This window comes from Cyprinus carpio, chromosome B7, assembly GCF_018340385.1.
Source record: "Cyprinus carpio isolate SPL01 chromosome B7, ASM1834038v1, whole genome shotgun sequence".
Classification (NCBI taxonomy): domain Eukaryota; kingdom Metazoa; phylum Chordata; class Actinopteri; order Cypriniformes; family Cyprinidae; genus Cyprinus; species Cyprinus carpio.
The window spans coordinates 11824182-11850842 of NC_056603.1; the positions used below are offsets into that span (position 1 = coordinate 11824182).

General features: G+C 35.4%; 4 protein-coding genes across 6 annotated transcripts in view; 3 read left to right on the forward strand and 1 right to left on the reverse strand.

Moving 5' to 3' along the window:
• The window catches only part of LOC109047461 (endophilin-A3-like), a 36142-nt gene extending 29684 nt beyond the window's left edge, over positions 1-6458 (forward strand). Inside the window, exons 7-11 of one of the 2 annotated variants that reach the window (XM_042727270.1) lie at positions 73-176; positions 387-511; positions 1014-1046; positions 1350-1418; positions 3283-6458. In XM_042727270.1, the coding sequence (XP_042583204.1) occupies positions 73-176; positions 387-511; positions 1014-1046; positions 1350-1418; positions 3283-3488 (537 nt within the window). In that variant the 3' untranslated portion in view covers positions 3489-6458. The remainder of the gene's footprint in view (positions 1-72; positions 177-386; positions 512-1013; positions 1047-1349; positions 1419-3282) is intronic. The other variant, XM_042727271.1, reaches the window with a different exon arrangement.
• Positions 6459-6478: 20 nt separating this feature from the next.
• Positions 6479-7740, reverse strand: LOC122137940 (gap junction delta-2 protein-like). Its single transcript, XM_042727272.1, has one exon. The coding sequence runs from the start codon at positions 7680-7682 to the stop codon at positions 6591-6593; it is 1092 nt and encodes a 363-aa protein (XP_042583206.1). The 5' UTR covers positions 7683-7740; the 3' UTR covers positions 6479-6590.
• Positions 7741-11895: 4155 nt separating this feature from the next.
• On the forward strand, positions 11896-25540 carry zgc:158785 (uncharacterized protein LOC791214 homolog). 2 transcript variants are annotated; one of them, XM_042727281.1, is made up of 6 exons: positions 11896-12785; positions 14091-14287; positions 15730-15934; positions 18592-18798; positions 19117-19255; positions 25457-25540. In XM_042727281.1, exons 2-6 carry the CDS (start codon positions 14133-14135, stop codon positions 25459-25461), a joined length of 711 nt encoding a protein of 236 aa, XP_042583215.1. In that variant the 5' UTR covers positions 11896-12785; positions 14091-14132; the 3' UTR covers positions 25462-25540. The 2 variants fall into 2 exon arrangements, with proteins under 2 accessions (XP_042583215.1, XP_042583213.1); XM_042727279.1 differs by lacking the exon at positions 25457-25540 and having other exon boundaries at positions 19117-19993.
• Positions 25457-26661, forward strand: part of LOC109112132 (ADAMTS-like protein 3) — a 181288-nt gene continuing 180083 nt past the window's right edge. Inside the window, exon 1 of the mRNA XM_042727273.1 lies at positions 25457-25579. Within this exon, the coding sequence (XP_042583207.1) occupies positions 25511-25579 (69 nt within the window). The 5' untranslated portion in view covers positions 25457-25510. The remainder of the gene's footprint in view (positions 25580-26661) is intronic.

A 26661-nucleotide genomic window follows, 5' to 3' on the forward strand; every position in this document is an offset into this window, starting at 1 on the left:
TATTGCAATTGTGCACTGGTATGGTTTCTGTTCTGGGATCAGTGAACAGTCGTGTCTTTCATTTACCTGTAGGTGGAGCAGGTGAGTCAGTTATCAGCTCTGATTGAGGCAGGGCTGGATTACCATCGACAGTCCTTGGAGATCCTGAAGGAGCTCGACAGCAAACTACAGAACAGGTATCTTTAACTGCACATACTGCAAATCAGCTTTAAACCATCCCATATTCCTAGTCAAAGATCATTTCATTTTTTTTCCATGTATTTTGTTATCTAGCCTACTGTTGATCTGTCTTCATTGGAAGATATTTTATGAAAGTGTCAACAATAACTAAAGTAGGTTTCTTGCTAAATGCACTGAGTTTATGCACATATATTTTGCTCTTGCAGGATATCCACTGCAAGCAGTCGGCCCAAAAAAGAGTTCAAGCCAAAGTCGATCGTGTCCAGTTTGGAGACCGTCGAAAACACGCAGCACAATGGACATACCCACACCTCATCAGTCAAAAGCACAGGTATCAACAGGAAAACATCTCAACTTCTGTGCTTCAGTCTAAGCATGAAGTCAGAACATATGCAGAGTCGTCAATGTTTCTTTTTGTATTTTAACATAACTTTTAGTTAAAATTTTCAAGATCCTATTTTCTATGATCACATAATATAAAATTCCTAGTTTTTATGTGATCTGAGAATTTTCGTACAATATATTTATTAATAAAATAATGCAAGTACAGTGCCTACTAGCAAAAAAACTATAAAAACAATAAAAATTATTTTCTTGATTTACCAGCCATTGACTGGTGGAAAAATTACATTTTCTGCAATAATTAACATATGCTATACAATCTAATTTGGGGTTTCATTGTTTGTTTCATTTTGTGAGTTTTTTCCTTCTGGCTTGTCATTCTTTGTTTTTTTTTTAAGAAACTAGAGCTTCATGAAAGGCTTTTATTGTGTGTTGCTCACATATTTCACCACCGTCATGTGTTCTTACACATTCATTCATATTCCTTTCAGATATCCAAGTCAACCACACTGTAAATGGAAAAAGTAGGTGCTAATGTTTATCATGGAAATTTTTATTACTTTTACCTGTTTGGACTATTTATATTTCAGTCACATTATGCAAAATAGGAATCAGACTTGAACAGATTTTAAAACTAGAAGCATTGGGAAAACATAAAGAGGTTGGTACTATCAAAATAATAGAATCAGAATCAAAACCAAACAACCGTACTATTCACATCCGTAATTTATAGATGACATGGTTGTTGTTGTTTTTTTGGTCATGTTCATGTTCATATGTGTATGTGTTTGTCTCTGGTGTTTGATCTCATGTGTTTTTGCTCTCAGTTGATGAGTTCACACACACAGCACCCATGACTCTATCATGGCCTGAGAGCTCCAATGGTGATAGCAAACGTGAGTATCATCCTGTGGGTTCATGCCTAGATGCTCACTGAATGTGAGGTAGTAGGCGATACCCGGCCCTGTAAAGGCCAGGAGATTATAGTATTTGGTTGATAATGGCTATTTGAATTCTGCAGAAATATGTAGAGCTTTTGTTGGAGATCTGCGGTCACAGATTTCATGTGGACCCACTCATCTCATCTGCCCACACATCAGCTCTCAAACTTATTTTCTATTACTTTCCTCTTAGTAACCCTGCACTGTTTTCCATTAGTTGCACTGGATGTTTAAATGCAGCACAAAGGTGTTAAATATTTCATTTTAAACCCAATGTTCTCACCCTCAAGTGATTCCAGACCTGTTTTCTGTGGAAAAAAATCTGAAGCATTTCATAGTGACCGGGGTCTTGACAAAAAAAATTGTATGCAACTTATTTAAGTTACTGCATTATATTTATGCATTTTAATTGCATTATACTTAATATCTTTTTATAAGGAATATACTGGATGTGAATGAGCCTTAAATGTGATAAGAACTTAAATTGTGTTATATTTCTTGCTTAAAGCTACAATATAATATATATAACTTGGGATGACTTGAGAATATAACGCATGAATATAATATGTTTATACTTTTATGGTGCTTTTTTGGAGTAAACCAGAAAAAGAAAGATTAAGTAAATTAAAATAAATAAATAAATAAATAAAGTAGTTTATTTCAACTAGTTTAAGTTGAAGTACTAAAATAGCTAAACTAAATAAGCTAAAACCAAAACTTAAGAAAAACTAATAAAAATGGCAAAAACACAACACAAAATTACTGAACTTTAAAAATGACAACAAATAGAAAAATAAAGTCTAATTCAAAATATTAAAGGGATACTCCACCCCATAATAAAATTTTTATCATTAATCACTTACCCCCATGTCGTTCCAAACTCGTAAAAGCTTCATTCATCTTCGGAACACAATTTAAGATATTTTGGATGAAAACCGGGAGGCCTGTGACTGTCCCATAAACTGCCAAATAAAAAACAGTTTCATGGTCCATAATAGGTATGAGAGTCGTCGTCAGAATACTCCTTCTGCCATCATACGTGCAATCTTTTGGGAACACTTTTTGTAGGCAAAAAAAAAAGACTTTATTCAACAATTCCTTTGTCAACAGTCTCCTCTGTGTCTCTCCATATCAATGTACGCTGTGTATGCTCTTCTGTATCAGCCGCGCCACAAGGATGCGCTGTTTCTACGTGTATTTAGCATTGATTTGAAATAAAACAGCGCATCCTTATAACCCAGATTGCACGTCTGATGGCAGATGGAGTATTCTGACGACGACTTTTATACCTTTTATGGACCTTGACACTGCTATTTATTTGGCAGTCTATGGGACAGTCTCAGGCCTCCAGGTTTTCATTCAAAATATCTTAAATTGTGTTCCGAAGACGAACAGAGCTTTTATGGGTTTGGAACGACATGGGGGTAAGTGATTAATGACAAAATTTTCATTTTGGGGTGGAGTATCCCTTTAAGAAAAACTTTTATAGTTTATTAACTAAAGTAAAACTTAAAAACTATATGAAAAACAAAAACTTGACAAAAATGTACAACAAAAGTACTAAATATATAAACATTTTTACATCAAATCTGATTCAAAATTTTAACAAAAACTGTAATAACATATCAGTGGTACTAAAACAGCACTGGGTTGACAGTCGTGGTCACTCTGAACATTACAGGACAGGTTCATAAAATTAAAAAAGCAGCATATGTGCTCGGAACCACATAAGTACAAATGACAGATTTTAGTGAATGGGTGAAGTATTCCTTTAACAAATGTTTAAATGTGTGTGGTGGTTGTATTTTCCTCTTTGCAGAAATCGAGTCACACTTGGACCAGCCCTGCTGTCGATCGCTCTACGACTTTGAGCCGGAGAACGAGGGCGAGCTGGGTTTCAAAGAGGGCGACATCATCATCCTCACCAATCAGATCGATGAGAACTGGTATGAAGGCATGATTAACGGCGAATCGGGCTTCTTCCCCATAAACTACGTTGAGGTCCTAGTGCCCCTGCCTCAATGAGCTGAGCCAACAGCCTCGGGTCACTGCACACCAAACCAGACTGTCTGAACCGTCCACTCACCCAACATCCTGCATTCTCACCAATGAAAGCCTTGCGTTTGTCCACAGACATTTTTGAACCTTTTACATTTCAGTATTTATTTATCTTATTACGTTTTTCAGGCCTCATGGTGCAACATCTAGATTTTTACACTGCAAAAAAATTATTTTTAATCAGTGTTTTTGCTTTGTTCTTTAGTAAAAAATATCTAAACATGGTTAAATCTAACCAATTTTAATATTTGTTTTATTTTATTATTATTTATAAAATAGATATGTATCTCTTAAATTGGCAAATTGGTTTATACCTAAAACTAGAAAAACAAAAATACAGGTGGCCAAAATGACAATTGGAAAAACATACTGATATTATGAAATACTGATTTAGAATTTTATTTTATTTTTTTGCAGTGTAATTTTATTTCAGCTTCAACGCAGCATTTACCTTATTCATTTGAAAATGTGATGCATCCAATGGGGTGGATTTGACTTTCGCTGTCTAGGTATATTTTTCTTTTGCTCTGATATGGGATTTACCTGCCTGCGGTGGTCTTATGTGTTTTTTGAAACACAATTTTTCTATAAACTGTGACTCTCTTTGACTGCTACTCTTATGAATGTCCTCTTTCTCTCTCTGTCTGTCTCCGTTTACAGACTTATTGTGATCTTAGGAATCATAGTAAGTATTGCAGGTGTTTTTAAGTGGGTTTCGCTCTCTCGCGCCTTCAAGTGCTTTTTTTGAACGGTGGTTGTATTGCACTAAAGCTTTAGAATAACACACCCATTGATGTGCACATTTTATTTTTGTGTTTCGTTTTTTGGTTTTAGGACATTGCACTTTCTACTGTATATCTTTCTGCCATGCCGAGAAATACAAAATTTTATCAGTCTTATCTTATGGAGTGCTAAAAAGTATAAATATATATTGATATGGTTCACAACTTCGTACTGTATGTAACAAGAACTTTTTGCAAACCTATGTGGTTTGTTTGACCGATGTCATCCTCTGAATGACATTTTAAAATTTGAAGATGTTAATGAAACATTCTCTAGTCGAACCGTCCTATGCTTATCAGTGGCAGTGGGCATCTTTCTAATTCGGACTAATTTAGTTTTAACTGACAAAATTGTGTCTCTGTTTTGTCCCGCAAAAATAGACTGTATTCCAGTAATGTCAAACATTATTTTTGTTACTCTGAGCCGTATGTTTTTTGTGCATGAAATTGAACTTTGAACGACTGTTTTTGTTTCAGATCATTCCCTTTTTGACTTGTCATTCCCTGTTGTAATTTTTTTTTATTTTATTTTTGGCGAAATTAAGCAGTCAGAGAGCAAAAAGGGAAAAAGTTGTTTGACACAAATGATGCCTAAAACTGCAACATGTAAATTCTGTGCTACTAACAGCACCGAACTGAGTTGCCAAAAGTGCTGTATTTTTGCATTCTCTGAAGAAAATGTTAGTGGTGAAAGAAATTTCCTCTCAGCTGTTGCAATAGATTAGATAGGGAGCCTTCCAAAAATAATTTACAATTATTTTTTTAATTAATTAACAACAGGTTCAAACCATGCAGTTCAATCTATCAACTATTTAAACTATTACTAAAATATCTCCTGTTTTACTGTACTGTAGATTTAGCAGCAGTTGCTGAAAAATCAGTGCAGGAAATAGTGGCGCAGAGTAAACAGATCAAGGAATTTTGGAATGGATCTCAGATCTTTTGGATCTTACAATTTTAAAAATCATTATAGAGATTGTTTAGATATTTTTATTCAGCATTATTTTTTATAAACATTTACCTAACACTCCAATTTTCATTGTTTGGAAAAACATGTAGTTTTGCCCCAAACCCACGCCACTGGTTGAGCTAAACGTTCATTATTCAGACCACTCAAACAAACTGTTTTAAAAGTACCACAGAGTTTACTATCCTCAGGAAGTTAGCATATTTACATACAGTACACTACCATTCAAAAGTTTGGGGTCACTAAATGTTTTATTATTATTATTATTATTTGAAAGAAATGAAGAGTTTAATTCTGTAGAAACGTTAAATTCACCAGAAGTGACAGTAAAGACAATTGTTAAAAAATATATTTTTTTAAATAATTGTTCTTTTGAAAAGTATCATGGAGCAGCACAACTGTTTTCAACATTACTAATAATAAGAAATGTTTCTTGTACAGCAAATCAGCATATTAGAATGATTTCTGAAGGATCATAAGACACTGAAGAAATTCAATTTTGATCACAGGAATAAATTACATTTTAAAATATATTAACATAGAAAACTGTTTAAATTGTAATAATATTTAACAATTTTATAGACTATAAAACGTACTGTTTTTATTGTATCTCTAATAAAATTAATGTGATCTTGGTGAATTTAAGAGACCTCTTTCAAAAATATTTAAAACCCCAAACTTTCGTTTTGAATGGTATAATGTCAAATTATCTCTACAAAAAATACTGGGATATGATGAAACGTTTTAACATTTGAAAAAAATACACACGGCAGCTTTAAATTCAAAAGTTAAGAGATTATATGTAATGTTCTAGTAAAAAGACAGATCTGATTCTCAGAAAGAGTATTTATGACTACTATTCTAGAGGTCTACTATTATTATGAAAATTAGAAATTGCTCAACTCGAAAGAAAATGTTGCTTCCCCATTATCTCGATCTCAGACTTTAGATGTAGAATAGCTCTTCGCTTCCAAACACTATTACTAACTCCTGCACCAATTTTAGTGTTCTTACAAAACTTCTACTCAAATGTTCATCACTACATCACTGAGTGAAAGGAAAGGCTGTGAATTTTCTTTTTGCTCTCTGGCATAATTTATACACAAAGTGGTTTATAGATGTTGTAAATGAATATATTATTACACACTGTATATTGCATAAATAAACAACGTGGAAATATTGATAACATGTCACGACTGATTGTGCATTTTATTTCTTAAACTCATCCGAACACACGAGTAGCAGCTGCCTTCAAAAACCTACTAACAAAAATAGCATCATAATCAAATTTAAGACTCTTTGAATTGTCCATAATTGAGTTTATATCCAAACCTCAGTGCTCCTCTGCTTTGATTTTCTTCCTTTGTTCGGTTGAGATTTACCCTTGAGCGATTGTGTTCCTCTGCAGGTGTCCTTGTCTTTCTTCATCGAGCAGTTCCCAGTGCAGGTTCGGTCAGGTTGATGGTCCACGACTAGATCTAGGGTAGGTAGAGAAGTAGTGCTGGTCACGTCTCTGAAGGTTAGCGAGGCTATCGGCTGCGAGTCTTGGTTTATAGCACCGTATCCCGTCCAAGAGCCGTCCTTGATGAGCACTGACTTCTTGATCATCTTCCAGCCCAAATGATTGAGCTCTAGGAAGCTGAGGAAGATGCAGAAGACCCCAACGCAAAACATGAAGATCAGGAAGATGGTTTTCTCAGTAGGACGCGAAACGTAGCAGTCGACCTTCTGCATGCAAGGCATCGCCATGCACACAAAGTGAGCGGGAACGTGGAAACCGAAGAGGAGCCATTGTGCCACTACGAAACAGATCTCCAAAACAGTGCGAAAGCACACGTGGAAGACATAGTACTTGGAAAGGACGCCTGAGGAGCTTTTGGACGGAGCCCTGGCTTCCTGCAACGCAATGCCCTCAAGGACATCAACAAGACTGTGTCCGAGATGTTTGTGCGACTTGATGGAGCAACTATCTGAGTCGCAACTGCGATCATACGCTTCCCTCGACTGCTCACCTTCTGGCTGCTTTGACAAGTTGTGCCAGGTGTAGATGATGAAGCAAAGCGAAGGAGTAGACACCGTGATGATCTGGAAGACCCAGAACCGAGGCTGCGAGATTGGGGCGAAGGCGTCGTAGCAGACGTTGGGACATCCCGGTTGAAGGGTGTTGCATACAAACATCTCCTGTTCATCCGTATAGACGTCCTCAGTGGCCACGGCCACGATTAGCAGGCGGAAAATCACCATGACTGTGAGCCAGAGGCGTCCGATCATGGTGGAGTGCTGGTGCACGGCATCCAGAAGCCGCTTGAGCAGCGTCCATTCTGTCATGTCTCTACGCACCGGCCTCTTGAAGTACAGCACCTGAAATAGATCCACTTTACCCCTCTTGCCAGCAAGGACGGCCGTTTTCATGTTACAACTTTGGCTGGAGAGCCAAGGTGCCACCACTGCTCCCAGCCATCCCTTTCTCTTTCAGAGATAAGGAGCATGCCGTCCACTTCACTTTGGTCACATGGTGCCATCACTTGTCTTTAGAGTCCATTTACAAACTGCTGGAGAGACGGCACTCATCCTGCTCTTGATAGCGTCTGCAGATTACGCTCTTTTCTGATTGCCACCATACATGATAGGATGGGTTCCACGCTTTTAAAAATACGCTTCAGATAGTGGATACGTCCATGTGCTTATCTAGTTTGTATATGCTTATGAGAAATTGCTTGTGATGTGGCCCATTTGTAAAATGCTTTGGATAAAAGTGTCTGCTAAATGGATAAATTAAAAGTGCTTCATTTTGTCAGAATTCAAGTGACTGTACTGGCTAGTGGTTGTCCACTTTGTCAGTCATGTTTAATCTATTTAAATCGAGTTAAAAATGATCATATACACTAACATTCAAAAGTTGGATTACATTTTCTTTAAAAGGTTTTGAAAGAAGTTTCTTATGCTCACCAAGGTTGCATTTATTTGATGAAAATACAGTTAAAACTGTAACATTCTGAAATATTATTACAATTTAAAAGAACTGTTTTCTATTTAAATATATTTTAAAATGTAATTTATTCTTGTGTTGCAAAGCTTAATTTTCAGCATTCTTCAGTGTCACATGATCCTTCACTTTTAGTGGAAACAGGAACCATCTTGGAATAGAAAGCTCAGCAGAACATCATATATTTAAAATAGAAATCTTTTGTAACATAAAAGTCATATAATCAGCGTTTATTTGTTTATCAAGTCTTTTTTTTTTCATTCCATTGCAATGCAAGATTGTCTTCTCAGAGAAGAATACTGCCTTAGAAAGACAAATGTTTTGGAACAGCCTTCACATTGGATCTTAAAATGCTGCCTACATAGGCGGCTCACTAGGTTTAAGAACAGAGTGAATGAGTGCCTGGCATCTTAAGCCAAATTAAATCCAAAGGCATTTGGTTTCATGCAATATTCAGTGTATTTAAAACAGTGCATGTTGGTGATGCAACATGACAAAGGGTTCAATTTGCACAAATTGTGCTGCTCACATGTGAGGATTGGGAATAACAGGTATGTTCACATTTTTACAATGATATTGCAAGTTAATGACAACATTATGCTTCAGTTTTCATGCTATTTTCTAAAGGGATGCAACTACAGGTGAAAGCCTTTTTCTTCCATGTACTGCTCAGTTTTGAGATTTTCAGTTATTTGACTTCTCGTAACGTTTTGTTTCAGACTAGTGGAAAGAAAACTTCCAAAATACACTTTTAACTTTTTTTTTTTAAAATTGCACTTCAACTATTAACATAGATTTTAATTACAAAATCTTATTTTTAAGTTTATCTTTATAATACCAATATATTTTAAAAGGCCATCTTCTCAAAATGAGATTGCATTTAGACTATTTTCTGCACAGATTACTGTATTTTCTAAATAATGAGTGAAAAAAATGATCCAAAACCTTTATTATGTTAATATACTGTATATATTTTTTAAACAAATTATGCATAATTTGCTTATTTAAACAACATTATTAGAAAACTTGTAATACAAAATGTGCAATTCATGAATGTCATCAATCAACTTGGAAAGTATGGTGACATGTATTAGTAACATTTTTTTTAAACATTCTCTGGTTAGCCAGTATTTTTTAAGCATATTTTGAGGGTGCAGTACATTGTCGAGGCTGATACATGAAATTGTCCTCCTCTGAGCACAGTGCACTTATCCTGCTCTGGCTCATAGGGCCGGTGATGTTGATGTACTCACCATGACTAATGGCTTTATCAGTAGCTCTTGCTGTCATGTTGCCCCTGGCTATCAGACATGGATCCAGCTCTCTGTAGCTGCGTGTGTGTGTGTGTGTGTGTGTGTGTGTGTGTGTGTGTGTGTGTGTGTGTGTGTACTTGTGCATGTTGTGTTTCCAGAAAGGCTGCTCTCAGAGCCTTTCTGTTGATCTTTAATGAGCTGTCAACAATGTCTGAACCTTTATCACATAGGCACATGTGCAACCATTAACCAACACATTTAATATGCAGTTAATACCAGATTATGTGCATGTAGTGTGCGGTACATAAAATATGGCTGAAAAGAAATAACATGATACATTTAGTCAGGTTAATGCTTAGAAAACATGATAATGTTCGATATATACTCTCTGAATTTGAACTTCCAGCTATTGATAATCTTTTAATAATCAGTGATTTTAACAAGTTTTAATAATCTGCGATTTTTTGAATAAGAATACAATCCTGCACTACAAATCTTACTTGTGCCTGGTCCATCACATTTTCTAGACATCTAAGGAAAATTAATTTAATTGTTATTTTTTTGCCTGATTATGACTATTTTGGTTCCAAGGTCCAGACCAATAACATTCCCTAATAGTATCTGCCTCTTTGCCTTGGATTGACATAAATTATTCTCCAGATAATCCTATTCTTAAATACACACACACACACACACACACACACACACACACACACACACATATATATATATATATATATATATTCTCATTTGATATACTGCTGCACTCAAAATATGGTCAGTGTTTTATGTTGACTTATTTAATTTTATTAAATAATTGTTTTTTTTTTTTTTTTGTTTTTTTGAAATTGCATTTGTCATGTTGGAGCAGTGGCTCAGCGGAATAGTGGTGCTTATGCAGATGGTACAAGTTCAAATCTGGCATGCAGATTTTCCGATCCTCCCTGCTATTGTTTCCTGCTTTATATCTCATTAATAAATTAGAAGTTGCCAAAAAGAGGTTGCATGTCCATCCACACTACCAGACGGAGAGTGCATGTACAATAGCGTCACAGTTCAATGCATCTCTTAACATTAAAGAGGAAGTTCTCTTTCACCAGAGCTTGTTTTATTCCTCCGATAATCCCTGGTGTCTGGCTCTCTCCTGCAAGCGTCTAAGAGGTGTCAAATGAATTATTCACCCTTGCACGTGGTTCATGAAGGAATCCACGTTGATGTCCGTCCCCGCCGGCCATTCTAGCGAGCAGCTTGGCCATGAATAGCAGACAGGATTAGTGCCAACAGGACAGAATGAGAAGCGACCAGACAGAGGGAGGAAAGAAAGAGGCAGATTTATGGGGTGAGACTCAATGTGAGTGAAAGTCCCTCATATGACTACTTGTCTACAGTGTAAGCCACTAAGAGAGATCAAGTAATGAAAATGAATGCATTAACCCTTTGCTGCCTAATCTCCCGTGATTTCTCCCGAGTTTCTCATGTGTTCAAAAATCCGCTATTTTGTCCATTATGCTTGTGTTGTGTCTGCGTCTACCGGGTTTAGGCGACATTTGTAATTAAATAATCTGACCACCAGACAGGGGAAATTGTCACATGATTTAATGACAAGTTGTGTTCAAATATGGCAAATAAACAAACTTCACATTCATTTTTCAACAGGTATTCTCTGTTTCATGTCTAACTGCTGTGGTAAATTCTTTACACCATACACTTTACAACATACAGAGTTGAAAAGGGTTTAAAAAAATATATACGATCATAAATATAAATATATAAATATATGTTAATATATTAATTTATGAAAAGATCATACTGCCTGTAGTCTATATCTGTGTATAATTAGGGTTGCAAAATGTCTTTTTTAAATGTACAGGTGCCATTTACTGTTATAAAAGGTATTATAATATATACTAAAATCCCTTTAACAGATTAATACGGAATATATATATATTTATTTATTTTTATTTTTATTTTTTTTAATGGTGAAATGGTTCCTTTGGTGATATTGTGTGATTATCTCACGCTTGGAAAACCTCTCAGCCAATCAGATTCAAGAACCAGATTTAAATTTTTAAATAGTTTTAGATTTTTAAATTAACTGAATTTAAAAAAAAATCATCCAGACAGGGGTATCAATAGATATCGTGTGTCTAAAAATTCTTTAAAATGTTGTAAAATAGTGTATGATAAATTAAAATATAGGCTATATATATATTGTAACAAAATAAGTTGCAAAATTACTTTCTTTTAAAATTGTCTTGATAGCTGTATCACTAAATAGCCTACAGCTAAAGTTAACACTGAAAATATATTTTTAAATAAACTTCTCATAATGTGATGAATTAAAAAAACAAAAACAAAGTTGCTTATTGAATTTAAAAAATGTCCTTACAGTTCTGGCAGTCCTGGTAGCTATCAGTAGGCCTAATATAAATGTCTTATATAACATTCTGCACATTTATTTTTTGGCCCATGGGATGAATATGATTAGGTACATTTATTTATTAGTTAACTATTTATTTATTTGTAACCATTTTCAAACAGTAGAGCATGGGTTCCCACTTAATATTAAATTTATTAAACTTAATAGCCAGTTAATGCAAAAACTGATAAGATTATATCTTGCATGGAATAAAAGTTAGATAAAAGCATCTAAAAAATGTAACCCTATTTTATTATGCCTACTTAAGAGTGAAAGATGTCCAAGTACAATGATGCTACACCAGACCATTTGAGCTCTAAATTATTATCAACACAAAAATACTTTAGAAAAAATCACCTACTACTTAAATGTAGCAATGGATTAGAGTGAATTATAGTCGCACCATTTTAGACATCAGTCTGCGAACAAGATAATGAAGTATTTACCAGGAGATCAGGCCGCTCTTAGACCAGCGGGCTAAAATTAGGCCTGGTCCATGAGGTTTAGACGCCGCCAACACTTTCAGCATTTGTTGTTGTTGTGTCTGCAGTAGTTTACAGTCAAAGACCCTGTTCAGTTAGCATAATGTCAGGAAAATGAAAAGCCACTGGTGAAAACTAACTGGATTAAGGAAGTTTGAATGAGGAGGTGCCCAGAGTGTAACCAACAGTGATGTGAGAGGGATTTCCCTTTGTCGGCTCTGTGCCTGTGCTTTCCTTGCCTTCCGGCTAATCCTTCTCACCAACGACCTTGGGCTCAATGCTAATCTGACCGGAGAGAGAGAGAGCCTAAGAGTCTTTAAGCCTTCAGAGCCCAGGTTATGAGGAGTTTGGATCGAAAACATGGTCTGTCTGATGGTAAGTTCCTAATTGCTTCTATAAACTATGTTGTTGATTTGATATTGCTAAGTGATAGAATAGTAATTTTACAGTTGTTTCAGAACTCGGTGAAATGTTGTATGCCTAGAGTAGCTGTTGCTTCAGAGAACGTTGTAAATCTACTGATGGTGCATTATAAGCATGTTGACGGGAAATGCAATGGTTTGCAAAAGTAATGCTCCATCACGAAACCAAAACTTTTAAACTTTTGCTCTCTGACGTAAGCATCTGTTGACCAATGAGATTTTCAGAGAGGCAAGATGTCTTTCACAAACAACTTTTGAACAATCTTCAGAAAACCAATTTGTGGCATTCCCACATGGCATTTTCCACACTCTCAAAATGCATGTTTTGCATCCCATACAGTTTAGTTTCATGATGTCATCTGTACATTAGGCAATGCAATAGAGTGTATCTGTTCAATCATTTCATAAAGCAGCAGTATAGAGCAGATTCACAACTGTGTCCCAACTGTAATAAGTACCTCTGCTAAAAACATGTTTCGGTTGTAAATAACTTAATGCATAAGCAAGCATGCAATTATTGCAATTATGCGCTGATGTAAATGAACACCATTTAACAAATATGACCATTGCAACAAGTTAAAGAGGGGAAAACTTACATGTATATATGCATGTAAATATATACGTAATGCTGTTCAAAAGTTTTTCTAATTCTTTATTAACTAATTAATACTGTTATTCAGCAAGGGTGCATGACACTAACCATAAATAACAGTAAAGACTTTTACGCTGTAACAAAGATCTTTTATTCAAAGAAGCCATGAAAAATGTATCACAGTTTGCAAATATTAAGCAACAACTGTTTTCAGCATTAATAATAATCAGAAATGTTTCTTGAGCAGCAAATCATCATATTTGAATGACATCTGAAAGGATCATGTTACACTGAAGACTGGAGTAATGATGCTAAAAATTCAGCTTTGAACACACAGGAATAAATTGTATTTATTTTCTAATAATATTTCACAATATTGCTGTATTTTAACCAACATTAAAATATCTTATCGACCCCAATATGTGCATATAAACATCTCATTATTCACAAAAATGGGAGCTAACAAGTTTCCTGCACATTCATGTTCATATTTAATGTAGTTATTCACATAAATTTGAGTAAATTTCTAACCTGGTCATTTATATCTCAAGTGTAAATAAGCAGCTGTTTCATTCTGTTCCTCACACAAAGCTATGCAAACTCAGTCTCCTGTTCTGTCTCTTCATTGCTGTCGTCACATGTCCCTCATGTCTCTGTGTCTCCCAGCTTGCAGTTGCTCAGGCATGAACGGCCTCATGTGCAGCAGTCATGCTCTGTGAGGACTCATCACCTGGACTCAGCGCTGGTCCGGATTCTGTGGTTCTGGTGAAAGCGAATGCTGAGACCTCCACGGATCCTGTACAGGAGGTCATTCACAGCAGCACTTATGTTTCCTCTGTGATCCCTGCACACGGCGGCATCAGGTGGGTCAAAGTCAGCTCAAACCCTGCTTCAAATTCACTTACCTGTGATTTTCTAGAGATCCTGAAGACCTTGATGAACTTGCTCAGGTACGTTTGATTGGGGTTTGAGATAAAGACTGCAGGGCATCCTGGGCAATATTTTCAGAAAGTCATTCAGCCAAACAGCCCAAAGTACCTGAAATCCTATTAGACATTGGTGGAATGTAAATGTGTGTGGTCATGCGTTCATATTGCATCAGAAAGTTGACATCTTTGTGGCTTGATTTTGCATTGTGGATGAAGTTATGAGTTGTGAACGTTACATTACGTTTTGATAGTAAAATGAATGGACTGTTGACCATGGAAGCCGTAAAATACAATAAAATAATTTGAATAATAACTATCCATTTTTTATATTTTTGAAGGAAGTCTTTTATGCTCACAAAGGCTGCATTTATTTGATCAAAAACAATGTAAAACAGTAATTAATATTACAATTTAAAATAACTGTTTTCCGCACAAATAGATTTTAAAATGTAATTTATTCCTGTGATGCAAAGCTGAATTCTCACCCAAAATGAAAGTTTGCTTAAAATGTACTCATACTCAATCCAAGTAGATGAGTTTGTTTGGTCATCAGAACAGATTTGGAGAAATTTAGCATTATATCACTTTCTCCCCAATGGATCCTCTGAATGGGTGCCGTCAGAATAAGAGTCCAAACAGCTGATAAAAACATCACAATAATCCGCAAGTAATCCACACCACTCCAGTCCAGTCCATCAGTTAATGTCTTGTGAAGTGAAAAGCCATCATTAATGTGTCTTTAACTTCAAATCATTGCTTCAGGGTTAAAATAGACTCCTCAATCCATAATATTGCTTTAACCAGTGAAAAGTTGTCTCATCTGAATCAGGAAAGAAATATGGACAGATCAAGCACCTTTTACAACAGTCCAAAACAATTCTAAACAACTATGTTGGAAGATTTGGATTTGAGAGGGCAAAAGGGGATGGACTTTTTCACTGGACTGTTTTCATTGATGCATTATTATGGATTGTTTATATTTCGGCCAGTTAAAACAGCTTAATGATTAATGTGTTTCTTATAAACCACAGCTTTTCACTTCACACAAGACATTAATCGATGGATTGGAGTGGTGTGGATTACTTGTGGATTATTGTGATTATTTTATCAGCTGTTTGGACTCTCATTCTGATGGCACCCATTCACTACAGAGGATCCATTTGTGAGCAAGTGATGTTAATCTTTTCTGATGAAGAAACAAATTCATCCACATTTTAGGTGGCCTGAATGTGAGTAAATTTTCATTTTTGGGTGGACTATTGCGTTAAAAACACTATAAATGTTTAATTGCAATATCCTGGAATCTTGTGTGATCTTTAGTTATTGTTCTCTGAATCTGCAGAATTGATGGTTAATATCCAGGTCTCTGTTTTCAGTCTGAACGCTGAGGAGCCGTTCTGTCGAATCTGTCATGAAGGCAGCAGCGCGGGTGATCTGTTATCTCCCTGCGAGTGTGCTGGCTCTCTGGCGATGGTGCACCGTGTTTGTCTGGAGCGCTGGCTCATGGCCTCCGGCACCAGCTGCTGTGAGCTCTGCCACTTTGAGTTCGCTCTAGAGAGACTTCCCAAACCACTCACCGAGGTAAAATCTTCAGCGGCAGAGCTTGGGAATGACTTATATTCTCTGAAGGACTGAGGAATGAGTTCACTCACTTGACGCTCTAGGCAATGTAAGATGTGACCAAAGTATTATTTTGCAGGTTTAGCAGGTGTTGAATCTGAGAACCGTCTATTTGTGCTTTCTGTAATTCTGTCAGCAGCTGCATGTTGCTATGGAAAATTGTCTGACCTCAGCTGACATGAGCTGCACTATCAGCCTGTCAATCTGACTTCAGAGTTCATGTGAGACACAGGAATAAAGAGAGCTTAAGCTGTAAATGGACATACTGTATAGTAACACACTCTCCATAATAGTCATATGGCAAGTGTTTTAATAAGCATCCGTTCTCCTGCAGTCAGTCACTTTCGAGTCAGAGTCATGTCCCCGCGTCACATACTGGTGGGTCTGCTTTCCCTCGGCTTCTTTTAAACACAAGCAGGAAAAATGAGATTAGATGAGGAACGTGTCCGTGTCGCTGCTGCTTATCTCATGTTTGGGCGGAGGACAGGAAGAAGACACTACAGTCCACAAGCATCACAACCTGCTGACCGCTGCAAACCTGCCTGCTCTGTGAACAAACACAGAAGCAGTGATCTCATGATGGATTTAGCTGTTTGATAACTGAAATTCACTATCCATCCATCCACCCATCCATCATTTTATCCATCTGCCCATCCGTTAATCTTCTGCATTTTTCTTTTTATTTCTTCTTTTTCTTTCTTTCTTTCTTTCTTTCTTTCTTTCTTTCTTTCTTTCTTTCTTTCTTTCTTTCTTTCTTTCTTTCTTTCTTTCTTTTTCTTTCATTCATTTAAATTTTCTTCCTTTCATTCTTATTTTGTTCTTTTTCTTTATTTCTGCATTTTCTGTTTTGTTCTCTTTCTTTCTTTATTTCTTTCTTTCTTTTTTCTCTGCATTTTCTTTGTTTCATTTATTTTCTTTAATTTTTTTCTTTTTCTTTTCTTTGTTTTGCTCTTTTTCTTTCTTTCTTTCTTTCTTTCTTTCTTTCTTTCTTTCTTTCTTTCTTTCTTTCTTTCTTTCGTTCTTTCGTTCTTTCTTTCTTTCTTTCTTTCTGCACTTTTCTTTCTTTCTGCATTTTTTCTTCTTCATTTATTTTTCCTTATGGATTTCTTTATCTTTCTTTTTTCTTTTTCCTTTTTTCTCTCTGCATTTTTCTTTCTTTCTGTTTCTTTTTGTTTCATTTGTTTTCTTTCATTTGTCCTTTCTTTTTCGTTCTTTCATTTGTTTTTTTTTCTTTCCTTTTTTCTGCATTTTTCTTTCTTCCTTTCACTCTTTTCTCTTTGTTTAATTCTTTTTCTTTCTGCATTTTTTCTTTCTTTTTCCTTATGCATTTTTTATCTTTCTTTTTCCCCTTTTTCCCTCTGCATTTTTCTTTCTTTCTGCATTTCTTTTTGTTTCATTTGTTCTTTCCTTTTCTCTCTGCATTTTCTTTCTCTCTTTTTCTTTATTTCATTTGTTTTTTATTTCTTTCCTTTTTTCTGCATTTCCTTATTTTTTCTTTTCTTTCTTGCATTTTTTCTTTCTTCCTTTCACTCTTTTTATCTTTCTTTCGTTCTTTTTCTTTCTTTATTTTTTTTTATTTTTTTTTATATTTTTTTTTTTTCTTTTTTTTTTTTTTCTTTCTTTCTTTCTTTCTTTCTTTCTTTCTTTCTTTCTTTCTTTCTTTCTTTTGTTTCATTTATTTTCTTTCATTTGTTCTTTCTTTTTCTCTCTGCATTCTATTTTTCTTTCTTTCATTTGTTATTCTTTCATTTGATCTTTTTTCTTTCTTTCTTTTTTTTATTTGTTGTTTTTTTTTTTTTTTTTCTTTTCACTCTTTTCTCTTTCTTTCATTCTTTTTCTTTCTGCATTTTTTCTTTCTTTTTCCTTACGCATTTCTTTATTTTTTATTTCTTTTTCTTTTCTTTCTTTCTTTTTTCCTTTTTTTCTCTCTGAGTGTTTCTCTTTCTGCATTTCTTTTTCTTTCATTTGTTCTTTCTTTTTCTCTCTGCATTTACTTTCTGCATTTCCTTTTTTTCGTTCTTTTTCTTTCTGCATTTTCTTTCCTTTTCCTTATGCATTTCTCTTTCTTTCTTTCTTTCTTTCTTTCTTTCTTTCTTTCTTTCTTTCTTTCTTTCCACTTTTTCTCTGCATTTTCTTTCTTTCTGCATTTCTTTTGTTTCATTTATTTTCTTTCATTTGTTCTTTCTTTTTCTCTCTGCATTTTCTATTTTTCTTTCTTTCATTTGTTATTTTGTTTCTTTCTTTCTGCATTTCTTTCCCTTTTCTTTTCTTTATTGCATTTTTTCTTTCTTCCTTTCACTCTTTTCTCTTTTTTCGATCTTTTTTCTTTCTGCATTTTACTTTCTTTTTCCTTATGCATTTCTTTTTCTTTCTTTCTTTCTTTCTGCACATACTACTTGTTCTTTTTGTCTACTGATTTTAATATATGCACTTATCTATGCATAATGTAAAGTGTTTTTGTGATCTAATGATTCCAAATGTTTTTGCAATTATTATTATTTATTTTTTTTATCTTAGGTTGTCTGAAAGTATTGTATTAAAAAAGTTAATTAAAAAGTAAAAAACTGATTTAACTGAAGTATAACCCCATCCTAATGAGCTGTGTTTCATGGCTGCAGTGGTTCACCACACCTTCCATGCAGCAGCAGAGACGGACGCTGTGCGGGGACATCATCTGTTTCCTGTTCATCACACCCTTAGCGAGTCTGTCAGGCTGGCTGTGTGTGCAGGGAGCCATGGATCTGTACTACAGCAACAGCATGGAGGCCGTGGGACTCATTGTTCTCACACTCACACTCTTCACTATTTACCTCTTCTGGACTGTTGTAAGTTCACTCTTGTTTTTAGTGCAGCAAAAGAAAGTGCAATAACATTTTATACCTGCAGTGTTTCTGATTTGGGAAACAAAATATTTCTTGAAAACACCCATTAATGAGCATTATGACACCCAGGATGATTCAGTACAGTAAGAATTAAATAGAGAAAAAGTTCACAAGTTTTTGAAAACACTTGGCATGATCAGCTATCTATTCGGATTGAATCTGGACTATGTTTAACAACAAATCTGTAAAATAGTGATTAAAAAGTCAAATGATGATAAAATGGTATTAACTTTTCCACACAATCTTCTTTTTGAACCGCAGGTATCCCTACGTTACCACATTCACCTCTTCAGGACTTGGAATGAGACGTATCCCAGCGTCCGGCTACAGATGCCCCGTCCTGTGAAGACACATCAGAGACCAAAACATCTGACAATGCACTTCTTGTGCAAATACAAGAGTAAGGAGACCATGGTGTAGTGCCTGAAACATCATCAGGAAGAAAACAGCTGGCTGTTTCAGACAAACCCTGATTTCATGACGTCCTGACTTTGTGTCAAGCCCTGATTTTGAGTCACACTTAGATCTGGAATGATATTCTGATCTGGGACTCACACGCTGAACTGAATCAATGTCTAAATTTGGAGTGAGACCCCAATTTTGAGAGATTTGGAGTTACACTCCGATTTGGAGCAGATGGTTTCATCTGAACGTCTGTTTTAAATAATGAAAGAAAAGAACACGTCTTCTTAAATAAACCAGAGAACAATGTTTTTGATATGATAATGACCGAGCTATTTATACCTGCAGGTTTTATCTTACAAAACTTGCTTCATAATTATTTAACAGAATATATGTCTAGAAGAACATACAGTGGCTGTGGCTAGGCAAGACAATCATACAGATTAGCAGATCATTTCATTACTGTTTGCTTTATCATGGAAACACTTAAAACTGTTCTCCCATGAAAACATGGAAAATGTGAACATTTAATCATCTTTTAATCATTTGATGTTGTAGCTGAATTGAAAGGCCTAAACCGAATCCTGTGTACATTGTGTGCATTGTAAATGTCACATCAGAAAATCCAACATGAGAACATATACCCTACCATTTTTGAAAGTAATTAGTACTTTTATTCAGCAAGGATGCATTATAATGATCAAAAATGACAGTAAAGCCATTTATTTCTATTCATCGAAAAATCCTGTGTATTTTTTTTTATCACAGTTTCCAAAAAAATATGATGTAACAACTGTTTTCAACATTGATAATAATAATCAGAAATGTTTCTTGAGCAACAGATCAGTATATTAGAATGATTTCTGAAGGATCATGTGACACTGAAAACTGGAGTAATGATGCTGAAAATTTAGCTTTGATCACAAGAAAAAATGACATTTTTTGAAATGATAAAATATTATCAAAAATATTACTATTTTACTGTATTTTTGATTAAATAAACAGGTATGCATAGGATACTTTTTTTGTATCCCAAACTTTTTTGGTGGTGTAAAGTTGCAAATTACTGTTTTATTTGATCAAATTCATACAAACTTTAATAATAAATAACTTTTTTAGTTATATTAAATTCAACTTTATTTTTCATGTCAGTTTAATGTATTTTAAGTTAAAATGATTCATACAACCAAGCTGATTATACTTAAAACATCTACGGCAACAACTAAACATAAGTTTTTAAGTTGAAATAGGTGGATTCTTTTTTTTTTTTTTACAGTGTGTCTAGTTATGATTTGATTCCTATTGGAAAAGTGAGAAAAAAGCAAATAAAAACAGGTTTTACTTTTTTACCTGACATTTTCTGTCTCTGCTGGTACAAATAACCTGAGGCTGTTTCTTCCATCTGAATCATTCAGAGAGATGATGCATGATCGTGCAGATGTTGTGAACCTCCGGCTGGACAGTTTTTCTCACTTTAACACTGTCAGAATACAGATAGCGCCGTCCAGAGAGGCAAATGGGTATGCAGTCAGTAAAAGAGCACTATGTGTTAGTATTCATGCTCTGAGATGATTTACAAGCAGGTAGTCCAATATTAGGCTAATGTGCACAAAATAGGAAAAGACATACAAGTAGTAGACTTATGCTATAGGCTAGATTCAAGAAGAGAACAGCACAGGTTCTACCCATCAGCAAACAGCAGTAAATCATACTGCTAACTAGTTAACAAGAACAGTGCTTAAAAGAGAGATGAAGGGAATCATGCATCACTGCTATTGCACTCGTTGTCCTATAATTGCATCATTTGCACAGTAACAGCTCAGAGTCTAGAGAAACACTTTTCTTTTTTTAGGCATTTTAAGAAAAACTAAGAATAGAAACAACTATCTTTGTTACTAAACTGCTAACCTGTCTTTGGTGTTATTATTGACAAGAGCATCTGCAGTAAATAGATAAAGCAGTCACCTGTCCTTATGTTCGGCTTGCAGCCACCGAAAATCTTTACTTGACCTCTCCATTGCCTCCTTGAAATAGATGGTGTCAATATGAATAACCTCGACTCATTTATCGTGCTCCTGGGAACTAGCAACTTTTAAAATTGCCAAGAAGTGTCAACAGAGAGCGCTTATCCTAAGACATTAAAATAGTAACACAGCTTCCCAATTCCCATAGTCCTCCTAAATAACATGCGACAGCACAACATTCAGGTTATAGAAGTAAAAATCCAATTTGTTATTTTCTATGTATAAATATTTCAAAGCAGTCCTTCAACTGCTTCAGGCAACTTAAAATATATTATTTTTATTATATATATATATATATATATATATATATATATATATATATATATATATATATATATATATATATATATATATATATATATATATATATTTTCATTTGCATAGGCCATTTAATTTGATTGTCATTTGCTTTATGAGTAGAGTAGATCATTCTCTCATAAAAACGTTTAAGGACAAAGTACCTTGTACCTTTTTCTTTTTATATGTGATAAGTGTGTTTTCAGGCTTTAGGCTAAATCAAGGTTTGTAAATTTGTTATTAATTTTCCTTTGGTTCATGGCTTAGTGAAGAATTCTGAAAATCCCTATGGAAAAAAATAATGGAAAATTACTAATAGATCCAAGGCTGCTGAACCCAACAACACACACAACTGTTGATTTTATTATCCATCTGAGCCATCTATGAATAGAGGCCTGTATGCCTGAATAGTAGTCTAGCTACCCATTGCTAAATCTTATTGGATTGTTTAATCTAGTTTAAAATGACCCTCATTGTTTAATGTAATCTGGACAATTTAAAGGTGCTATAGCCTTGCCTATAATTTTTCAGCGATGTGGCACGTGAGGGCAGGTTTGGGGGGAGAGTTAAGGTATGAGGATAGAAATCCAGTTTGTAGCCTACAAAATACAAATTATTGCGACTAAGGAATGTCCCCTTAAAACATGGCATCATGTGTGTGTGTGTGTGTGTGTGTGTGTGTGTGTGTGTGTGTGTGTGTGTGTGTGTGTGTAAATATCGTATAGCACCTTTAACATAATTTTGTAAATGCATGAAAAATATGTGAAAATTCGTTGAAGCAGGTTATTTTTTATATATTTTATTGTCAAATGCATTAAAAGAATTACAACATGTAATTTGTTAAAATGTAGTGTTGTCAAATCGATTAATCATGTAGGCTATTTCTTAAATATAGGCCTAGGCTACATGTAGACACACACACACACACACACACACACACACACACACACACACACACACACACACACACACACACACACACACACATTATGTAAACACAAACTTTTATTTTGGATGCGATTAGCCGCGATTAATCGATTTGACATCTGACAGCACTTCTGAAATATAAACATATTTGAAATGTTATCGTAGATCTGGAAGGAAACGTGCTGCTGGCAGACTGTCACACAACGCCCCCGTCTGGATGGTAAAGTAATAACAATATCTAACGAACAATACACTGTGATCCAAAACACCTCACTGCATCTGGCATTCATAATCGAAATCTGCAGTGAACGTTTTAGGATTTTCAATGGATCTAAAATAGAGGGCAGTTATGATTATTCCTAGGTAACTAATAAAAATAGATATATTATTCACTCATGTTGATGTTGATCATTGATCATGTGACCTTTTGTACGGGTCAGATGTTCTTCTGTTGAAGCTCAATATGCTCTGTCTCAAATCTTGAGAATATGATCGTCAGGTTTTGTAGAAACTTGTGGAGTTCATGCAGCTTGAGTGTTGCTGTTAAAACAGATGATCAAATCTAATCCATTCTGAAATTAGGTCATTTTAAAAAGTTTAACTTTTCCATATTGTTATGCTGATTATATGATCTATGATAGAAAAAAAAACTGTGTTAAATTAGAAAATTGAAGCATTCTCATTAATGTTCTCAGACTCTTGCATCCCATGTCATTACATGTGACAGATGTCTATGTCAAGTATATGATTTAGCATCTATATTTAAAATTTGTTTATGAAATATAAATAACTGCTAGTTTTTGAAAAAAAAAAATGTTAATGTTTGAGAAAACCGTTGCATAATTTTTCTTCAACAGCAGGTGGAGATAAAAGTCCACGAATCCACTAAACAGCATGAGAACTGTACTCAGAAAGGAAGCGCACGGCCAGAAATGACCACGAATATTTCTCATGCATCTCATGGTTAAATATACTTTTTTTGTATTTTGCTGTTCAAATTCTAAAATCTAAATGCACAATTGTCTCCGCCCTTTCAGATTATACGCCACTTTTTCTTTTTTTTTTAAGTGTTAAATGTAACACTTAGCCTAAGTACTTTACATTTCTTTCATCAAAAAATCTGCTCCTGGATATACTGTATGTGGAATAATAATGAAGCCTGTAGATCCAAGAACTCACTAATAGTCCCTTTAAAAGAATGAAAAGCTTTGCCCTTCTGCTGCTCACTTTGACTTGAACCAGGGCAGGTGAAAGCATATCAAAGCCTCTCGCTGCCAAACGCTACTCTACACTTCATAATAAACAGATATGCTGTGCCCCAACAAGCTCTTTGATCACTCACAGGAGCATACAGAATGATAAAAACCCACGTGAAGCGCTGGCCTGCTCTCTGGAATCAGTCCAAAGGGTTTGATGATGCTGAGGAAGTATTAGAACACTTTAAAAGAAAAATAAATAAATTTATAGATAGATAGATAGGCTAACACACACACACACACACACACACACGCACACGCACACGCACACGCACACGCACACGCACACACACACACACACACACACACACACACACACACACACACACACACACACACACACATATATACATATACGTATATAGCGGCCTATATCAACAAGTGTTTTAGTGATTTGCATTTTATTTATTTATTTTTTTGTAGATTAGAAGTGGATCTTGAACTTCTTGGTTTTTATATTTTGTTATCTGTAAGCGAGGAAAGTTAAATTTGTTGAATAGACAGAATAGTTTTTATAATAATAGACATTATTAATTTTAACCTAATAATGGCTTTGTATGGACTATTTTATATCAATTTAGGTCTAACTAATGAAAGTAGATTTTAACAAGGCTACTTCTCATTAGTTTAGGGGCATGTTATCAGGTTATGTTTTAAATGTTATAGGTTATAGGCTAATTATATGGTTTGATATTTTAGTTACTTTTTTACTGGTCGTTGAATGGCTTGTGTGTCTCGTATTTATTTTACTGTTGATTCATTGTTATTTTCGGTGAAAAACAAAACAAAACACACACACAATGTCTCTATAATGGCAGGTTCCATAAATTGTGACAACATGCCCCGCTGCTGGGGGAGCGATCTAGTCGCGTCGCGTCCGGTGTGGGACGCCTAGCGGACTCTCAGCTCAGCACACTAACTTCTGTCAGCTCAGTTTCAGTACGCAGCCCTGCGCTGAGGATATCGAAGAAACTCGCAGTCATTCGCGCTGCATTCAGCCTTTCTATCCATCATCCGACTGACCGCTGCGTGACGGACGCACGCACGCACGCCATTCAAATCAACATCACTCAGGCTCGCGCGGTATTTATTGATTACTGGATGCGGCGCCGCGTTTAATGGATTAAAATGTGAATCTATGAGTTACTTTGCAGCAAAGGTAAGAGCTGATCGTATAAATGCACGTCTTTGCGTAGCTTTGCACTTAATAAGACGAGTTATAACAGCAGGTCTATCGGTTTTTATTTTCAGATGTTTTATAATATGAGTCATTCGTAAAGCAACTTTGATTCGTCTGACATAACCTGTATGTGCATTTGGTCAGTTGCTCTATCTCTTTGCAGCATCTCATAATTCACAAATCTGATCAAATAAAAGCAGTCATGTGAATATTGGTATATGACATGCACTGCTGCACAGAAAATGATTCACAGAAACCAATTACACTGCATTCCTACTGCTGTTGCATTATGCATGGGGAGTACCTGAGAAAGAGGCTTTTTTTTTTTCATTGCCAGAAACCTCATACCAGACTAGATAGTGTAATTAAGTCAATCAGGAGCACCACTGCCTGGCACTTTCAATATAAAATCAACAGTCTTATCAGAGGCAGATAATTGAGCATCATTGCTACAACAGCAGCAGGTCTTGCATGATGATCTGTGGTTAAATGCATCTTTTTCTGTCTCTCCTCAGGCTGATATCTGACTGACATCATTTACCAGGCAGCTCTGGAGCAGGATTTTAAAGATGGAGTTCTGGGTTTTGCCAATATGTCGGATCAGCTTGATGTTGACACTGATGTCATCCACTGGTCAGGTATGATAAATGTCAAACATTGTTTTCGTGAAGTTAGTTATCGCTCACCTGAATGCGATCAATCAGATCAGATTCTCTACACTGTAATTTTCTTGGCTACTTGGCTGCTGTACTTTTAGTCACTTTTGCAGTATTGGCTCTACAAATAATACATTTTAGTATACAGTTCATATCTAAACAAATTGCACTGTGATATCATAATGAGCAGGCTGGGTTATTTCTGTGATGTTGCAGCATTGTTTAGCTGACAATACTTTGAAACTCATTTGCTAACATGCTATATTGCCATATACTGTAGTGCACATTGCAAGTTGTAATCGGACTTCAACCATTATGCTTTTTTCTATTTTTATACTGGCTAATCATCATAATGGTGACATCACACGAGAGTTTATGTGTGTTTATGACCATTTGAGCCTTTTTTGAATTCCATAGTGCAGTGTGATCTGATCATTTGTAAAGTAATTTGTTGTTGTCTGACAGAAAATGATGTTGATTTTACAGTAAAAGTTAGAATTTTTACTGTTAGAAAACTACTGGTAATTTTAGAAATCCATAAACCACTGTTTTGTATGTTTTTTAAACCTTTTGTTTTATGGGGACACAGGAAGTCCTCATAAACCATGTTTACATTGTAGTACCCATGTCATTATACACATTTGTGTCCTCATAAACCATATACACCAGTACACAAATACAATACATATAGTATATAATGACACACACACACACACACACACACACACACACACACACACACACACACACACACACACATACATCATAGCAACAGTCAAGCCCAAATCAGCTCTCTCCTCCAGCCACTCAAGTCGGCTCGTAGTCATGTGCTCCATCACAGGTCCGGAGGGAACCGTTAAACGTTGGCTTCTTTTTTTGTAAGAAACAGGTTATATATAGAGGGCTGGTGTGGATGTTAATGGAAGAGCTGGCATGGACGTGGACGCCAGCCTAATCCTGTACAATAGGGCCACTCGATAACAGCAATTTACACCGCAGAGGTGCCACCTAAAGTGGCCAAATCTCTTTGTCCTGCACACCGGTACATGAATAACGACAGCTGA